The following is a 7,876-nucleotide window of genomic DNA, read 5'->3' on the forward strand; positions in this document are numbered from 1 at the left end:
CTAATTTTGGTTTGACTCAAGTAATGGCAGCACCCATTGCTTTGTAAGATTAATCTAATCGTCAGAATTTGTGGTGTTTGTGAGTGTGCACCCTCGACATCGTCCAATGAATGCCCAACTCATATATATTATCTTCAAATATGAGCAACTTGTCATACATACTTATATCGTATCATAGTAAAATAAGTTTGAAAAATTTTTATTTTAGAAAATTGATCTTAAAAAAATGAGTCTGAATTTGAGAAACTGATTGTGCATAAAGAGAAAGAGAAATGTCTTTTTGCTTGAAGATAATTTGATTATTCATCTATCTAATAAAATAGTGATGGTTCATTTAGTCTATTTTTGTCTTGCAATACCTAAACTATGGCAAAATGAGAATGCAAAAAAAAAAAAAACATTTTCGTTTATAGTTTATAATTACTGTAATGAAATATAACTTCACTAGGGATCTTAATGCGATCGTTTTTACTTTTTATACCTTTGGATTTTAAATACTCAAAAATCAAAAACAAAAATTTTCATTCAGATGTAAGACTTGTTATAGTATAAAGTATAAATTTTTATTTATGCTGCCAATCAATGACAGTTTATGAAATTGTGACTTTTAAGGTAGTTAAAATAAGATTCAAATATTTAAAAAAAAAATTATGATTGATTAATAGTATAAAGAATCTTCATATTGCCACCGCATTATGTAATATAATTAGTATTATTGCATCCCTTGAGGTATATTAACATATACATATGTACACTTGGGTGTCGGAAGGTAGAAGTCTTCCGCTAACTATGAAAATATCTCAAATACTTTGAATTTGAGATCAATCAATCATAAATGTAGCCTCTGTCAATCTATTAGGTTCTTATAACAAGTTCTTATGTGTAAGAACAATTCTTACACATGTTTATGGTTAGAGTGCTTTAAGGTGGTGGCCTACTTGCAAGAGTGATTTTTCTCTAAGAACCTACTTCTTGGCATTAAAAAACATTTTTTTCTCTAATCATTTTCAATTGAAAATTACAAAGGTATAATCTACACACACATAATTTTGTTTCATTGAAATACATTGATTGAACTGACAAGCGAAGGAGAGGTACCATAAAGTATTAAAAAAAAACTCTTGCTTCTTAATTGAGATATTATATTTTAAAAATAAATTATCACAATTTTCGTAAAAAAAAATATAAATTACATTATATTTTCTGTATGTTTATGATTTTAAAATTAAAATACAAAGGCGAATATTAATAAAAAAAGTATAAAGATGTGAGACTATTTTGGGTTCTTAAATAATTTTAGTATTGTGAAATATTGTTAAAGTTCTTAAATAATTTTAGAACTTAGAAGAAGAGGACTTCTTTATTCATCATGGATCATATTTTTAAAAATAAGCAATCATAAATAAATATTTAATTATTTTAAACATCTCTTTAATATTTTTCATTTCTCTCTTTTTCCATCGCATCATTAATTTAATAATATCTATATTTTTACCTTTTTGTTTTTCCTTGTAGGTGTCTTATAGCATAATGGGTGTCTATAAAATATATTTTCTTTAAGAAATTATTCAAATGGATAAATTTTGAATTTATTATGAGAGTGTGGATAAATCATGTTTTAAATCATTACTTCCTATAAAGATCATGCTTTAAAACATGACTTTTATTTATTGTTTAATTTACTTTCAAAGAAGTGGTGTTTATGAAACCGACTTCAGTAGCTTTTCATTTTACTTTTTATTGTCTCAACAAATTTTATTTTTTGCTCAAATTGTAGAAATTGTGCTCATTTACTAAAAAAAGAATATTTATTTAAATTGTATGAATAGCGGACGACATTTTTATTTTCATTTTGAAAGTGATTGACCAGTAAATCCTCTTGAATCCTGATATTTATTTAATTGTATAAAATATGAAAATATGATAAACTCGAATCTATATCTATAAATAAAAGAAAAGGAATATGAGTGTTTTAATGCATATATTTTTATATTCATTTTATTTTTATAACTATATTCCTAAATTATTATTTTATCTTTACAATTATTTTCAAAAACCTAAAACTACCAACAATCTTTTATTAGAAAAAAAGTGCGTGATTTCCTTAGTTTTTAATAATGTGAATGAAAATAAAAAGTATAGCAACAAATTACGTTAACCGTTGGGAAAATAAAAATAATAAAGGGGGATTCGATTCGGGTTGCGGTAGTAACCGGTGATTCTTTTTGTTCCATCTTCCATGCTTCAATTTGAAAGTTTTCCCATTTCAATTCTCTCTCACACCGCTTTAGAAACTTTCCTAAACCCTGCTCTCCATTTTCCCTTGTCTCTTCCTTTCTCTCTCTACAAAGAGTGTGTGTGAGAGAGAGAAGGATTTGGAATTTTGGATAACTAGAGCGAAAGCGTGACACCACCAAAAACCGAACTGTTCCCAGATCTCTCTCTCTCTCTCTCTCTTCCAACAATCCAAATCCAAATCCAAAACCCTACCAACACCACACTCAATCGATCGATGGGGCAGAAGTCTCTGATCTACGCGTTCGTGTCGCGGGGAACTGTGATTCTCGCGGAGTACACGGAATTCAGCGGAAACTTCAACTCCATCGCCTTCCAGTGCCTTCAGAAGCTCCCTGCCACCAACAACAAGTTCACCTACAACTGCGACGCACACACCTTCAATTACCTCGTCGACAATGGCTACAGTATGTTCCTCTCACTTTTCTTTTCTGTGTTCTGTTTTCATTTTTTGTTATGGTGTTGTTAATGCTAGTCAATTTTTGTACTGAATGTGCTTATGGATTGTTAGGGTTTCGTTAGTTGGCCAAACTGATTTGTGCTATTTCGTATGCTTAAAACTTGTGAATAGGCCGAGAAACACGGGAATGGTTGATATGTGCTGCTTTGAGAATATGTTTTACACTCAGTTGGGGGAATGCAATGGTTAATCTGCTAAGGTGTGAATGTTTTTATTAATATTACGCAGTGGAGAATGCGTTATTGTGGCTTTAATCGCTGCAGAAATTAAATTGCATTGCGGAGCGTTTTGTTTTGGATTTGCAGATGGCACGCCTGAAATTGTGAATATTTGTGGCTTTTTCGACTGTGATTGTGAATCAGCGGCTAAAACCTGTTTTCCTCCTCCAATTTTATGTGTTGTTGTACCTGTTTTGGGGGATTATTTTGTGATTTCCCTAATTTTTTCATCAGTAGTGTAATGGGTTCGAAACCTAGTTTGATATTCTTTTCTTTTATCACTCACATCCTTCTCTGTTTTGATTCAATCCCCTCGATCTAATGCTCATGGACATAATTCTAGCCAAGCACTTCAAGCCATTCCTCTGTTTTTCCTCTCACACATATGTCTTGCCATTGGTTTGCCTCTGTTTTTCTAATGTGGCGATGCTCACCCCTTTGTATTTGTTTTGTTCTATCCCTTTTTTATATTTTGAATTTACTACTTTGCTTAAACCCTAGGCTAATTTGATTTTCTTGATTTTTTTTTTTATTTAGCTTAAGATGATGGTGCTTAAATGTTAATTATTATGAATATATTAAAATTTAGATAAATTTTCAATTTTGATCATGTATATATGTTGTAAAAATATTTAATTTGTACCTAGAATCTTCAGAATTGCAGTCATTCAGCTATCTGTTATCTTGCTATAGCTCTTTTGGGATAGCTGCAAAGTGCCTCTATCGAAGATTGATAACTATGTTTCTGCATTTCTGCTTTTATTGGTTTTCTTTTAAGTTCTAATTTTATCAACTGATACTGCTTTTGTAGAGGTGAACCTTAATTTTTTTTTGAGTTTGGTAGTGTTTTAAAATATCGAACTTTCGGAATTTTGCAGCATATTGTGTTGTTGCAGATGAATCAATTGGAAGACAGTTACCCATGGCTTTTCTAGAGCGTGTCAAAGATGAATTTGTGGCAAAATATGGTGGTGGAAAGGCTGCCACTGCTCCTGTGAACAGCCTTAACAAGGAATTTGGGTACTAAGTTTCTGTTCTAAGCTTGTAAAGTTTAAGCTAGTGGATTTAAATTGTTAGTTTAGCTAATGTGTTAAGCTCTTTGCACAGGCCAAAGTTGAGGGAACATATGCAGTACTGTGTTGATCATCCTGAAGAGATAAGCAAGCTTGCAAAGGTGAAAGCTCAAGTTTCTGAAGTTAAGGGTGTCATGATGGAGAATATTGAAAAGGTACAGAGGCACTACTTAGTTGCATTAATTTAAGAGGATAATACCATAGAAACTGAAAAGATCAGTTGGTACAAGAATCATTTTTGCCAATAAAATAAATAAATATGATTGTGACTGTTTGGGAAAAAAAGATGGCCAAGGCAGGGGAGTAGGAATGAAAATCAGAAACCAATATGTTCTCCATTCCCATTTTCATATTGAACACAGTTCCCATGTTTGTTCTCTACTGTCTAGGTTTTAAGAATCTGTGATGGTTTTAATAGGCTGAGCCAAGCTACAATAAAGAAGGTTTACTAAAACACTTTTAACTGAGTGCTGTCACATAATTACAATAAGACAGATATTGGGCACTGTTGTGATAGAGAATTGAAGTGGTTGATGATGTTAGGAGGAAAGAAAATGTGGTCTAGTCTAGGTATTGGATTGTGAAAATGCTCGTTTGTCTAAGGGCAGTGGGAGTTAGGTAAGGGAACCTTCTACCTACTTTCTTGTCTCCTCAGTAGTAACTCATAAGTTTTTAACAGCTGTTGATACTTAATATTTGATAGGAATCAAGGGTGTTAGAGTAGGTTGAGGGGTAATGTTGTCTTTTGTTAGAGGAGCAGTGATACTTTGTGAATGCTCAGTCTGTCCATTAGAGATCCTTGAGGCTAGCTAAAAGCAATGAGGCTAATTAATTATTTTAAAAACCAGAAATTGTGCAAGGTAAATGATAGAAAGTGTGAGAAACTAAGAGTCTAAGAGAAAATGAGGAGAGAACTGAGATAGAAATCTGATTCTTTGGTGTATCTTTGAATTGCAATCCTTGGCCTATTTCATTTTGGGATCAGGCCAATCACTATATTTGAATGCTTTGATGGTTGGAAGGGTTTTTTAATTTCTATTTCTGGGCAGTTGGATTACTTTTTAGATTCATTATTATATCTTACTATTTCGTTTTGTAATGGTAATGGCTCAATGGTATGATCCTGGTGGTTAGAAAAGAGATCTTGTTATTTGGGGGTTTGCTGCAAACCTAAAAATAAAGGGGAGGGTGGATTAAGTCTTGGAATTTGATTCTAAAAGTAGGTGGCTAACGACTTTGGAAATTACTTCATTATGGAAGTTAGTTATTCAAAGTATTATATTGAAATGGGTGAGATGTCAATCCATACGTCTATGGCAACTTATGCTCGATATGTTAACTGTGAAATACTGGTAAAAGAGTATTGGGTACTGAGATGCATAAATTCCAACAAAATATAACTATTCCAACAAGAAAACATAAAAATTATCACAACAAAGATGCAATAAAAGCATTCCACATTTCAAAAGAGAGAACCAAGATGAAGTTACCAGTTATCTACAGTAAAACTAATGTAACCTAGTGCCAAAAGGATTCTTGGCTTCTTGCCTCATGGAGGTTTTTTTTGGGTCATAGTATGCTACCTTCCCTTTGCATATGCAAAAAGGCTGTTTTTAGATTCAAACTTGTGACCAACTGGTCACAAAAGGCAACTTTACCGTTGCATTAGGGCTCACTCTTAATCTCATGTCCAAAGCACAAGAATGATAATGTACTCTTTGACATCATAAATTCACTGATTGTAGTTGTATGATTATTTCGTATTCTTTGTTGTATCATAGGTTTAGCATTCTCTTTGAATCTCGGCTGAAGCTTTTGGCAGAGATGTATATAAAAGTGGGTTTGACTTTCACATACATCATTGGTTATCATTTTTTCTATATTTTAATATTAGATACCACACTATTTATGATGCTTATAGTTCACTACTTTTAGTCTTCCTTATTTTTATTTTTTCCTTGAATACTCAGGTTTTAAACTTCATGTTTTTTGTTGTTTGTATTTCAATGCCTATGTCCATTGGCAGCAATAAGGTTAGAACCTAGGATCTTGTGTAAGTTACCCAAAACCCCCCACCGCTAGTTAGTTATACTTCTACAAAATGTTAATTTTTTTAGGCAGTAGAAATTTGTGCCATTTCAATGACATAAAGGAGTGACTTTTTGGGTTTCTTCTCTTATTCATTTAATCTACCTATGCTATAGAGACTAGGCCAAGATTATTCAAATTATGCTTTTTGAGAGAAGAAAATGCCATCAAATTTTTGCAGGCTCTATAACTTTAATTGGATTTGGATCAATATGTCTAATACATAAGGACATATAATCAAATTATATTGAGGTGTATAATTTTATGTAGGTTCTAGACAGGGGTGACAAGATAGAGCTTCTGGTGGACAAGACTGAGAACCTTCATAACCAGGTTAGTATGTACCATGTGTGTGCATCTACATGCCGTTCCTTTAGAGTGTAGATTTCATATCTATGCTATAGAAAGGAGATTTATTTCTTTTGGTGGCTGAATCATTTTTGAAGTGGATGCTAAGTATAGCATATTGAAAGGAGATTCCTCACTTTTGGTGTCTTCATTATCTCTCTCAGACCAGCTAGTTATATCCATTTTTATTTTTATAAGAATTTTCTATATCTTACAGTTTCCACTCTCTGCTCTCCTCACATGCCAAAACAAAAAGAAAAGTCTCAGATCCTGAGATCCACCTGTTTTCAGTTTTCTGTTTTCACTTTTTAATTTTGATATGGATGTGGAGGTACAAATTTATATTTTACCATTTTTGAGGAAAGTAATATTTTCTTCCAGGCACAAGATTTCAGAACTTCTGGAACCAGAATCCGTCGAAAAATGTGGCTGCAAAACATGAAGATTAAGCTGATTGTATTGGGAATATTGATAGCACTTATCCTGATAATAGTCCTATCTGTATGTCGTGGGTTCAACTGTGGAAAATAAGCCATTCACCGAGGCCTTTTATAATGTTATTTCAGCCTTTTATCGGAGGAAAGATACTAATCTATGGCATGAGTTTGTATGTAATATAGATATAGATATAGTAAAGGTCGTATGTTGGTCACTTTGTTCTACTTATAAATGCTTTTGAAAATATAATTTGGGTTCTCAATTTGAAGTTCAAATTCCAGTTTATTTATAGGCAAGAATCATGTAAATGTGTTTCTTGATGTTATTCAATTTTTGCATTGTCGACCTTTAGATTTATTGAACCTGTGGCCTTTCATTCCACACTACATAAGGAGTGAAGAGGCTATTTCTTTCCAAGGTAAAAGCAATGCTATATTTTTCGGTGAGTTTCAGGTGGTACCAAAGGAAATTGCTGACAGCAGAAATATGATCTTATTTCACCATATACAGTGAGATGTATAAAATTCGATACCCAACCTGATTAAAATTTTATAGGGTTGGGGCTTGTGTATTTTTCTCAGACCCAATCAATTAAATTCAATAATAAACATGTTGGATTGGATTAAGTTAATTGGGTCTAAATATTTAAAAAATATTTTTTTTTGGAAAAATAATTTGTTTCTATCTAGTTTTTTTTTAAGTATATAATAATTAAATGCACTCTTAATTATGAGAATATTTAATTAATATAATTAATAATTTTAATGATAATATGATACTTTTATTTTTGATGAAAATAAAATATGATATTAGCATGCGATAATATAAACAAATTCAAGATAGAAATAAAAATAATTTAAAAAAGAAAAAAAATCATGGAATGATTAAGTTTAATAAATTATGTGAGTTAAAAACTATTAATATGTTTTGTATTAAATAATTAATTTTTATATATA

At 31.6% G+C, this 7,876-nt stretch overlaps 1 protein-coding gene across 1 annotated transcript; it reads left to right on the plus strand.

Annotated features, from left to right (window-relative positions):
* The first annotated feature begins 2,221 nt into the window (after positions 1 to 2,221).
* Positions 2,222 to 7,244, plus strand: LOC100500089 (putative vesicle-associated membrane protein). The gene is made up of 5 exons (NM_001249705.2): positions 2,222 to 2,702; positions 3,852 to 3,993; positions 4,081 to 4,201; positions 6,405 to 6,467; positions 6,864 to 7,244. The coding sequence occupies exons 1-5, from the start codon at positions 2,513 to 2,515 to the stop codon at positions 7,011 to 7,013; spliced, it is 666 nt and encodes a 221-aa protein (NP_001236634.2). The 5' UTR covers positions 2,222 to 2,512; the 3' UTR covers positions 7,014 to 7,244.
* The last annotated feature ends 632 nt before the right edge of the window (positions 7,245 to 7,876 follow it).

Source organism: Glycine max, chromosome 15, assembly GCF_000004515.6.
Source record: "Glycine max cultivar Williams 82 chromosome 15, Glycine_max_v4.0, whole genome shotgun sequence".
NCBI lineage: Eukaryota > Viridiplantae > Streptophyta > Magnoliopsida > Fabales > Fabaceae > Glycine > Glycine max.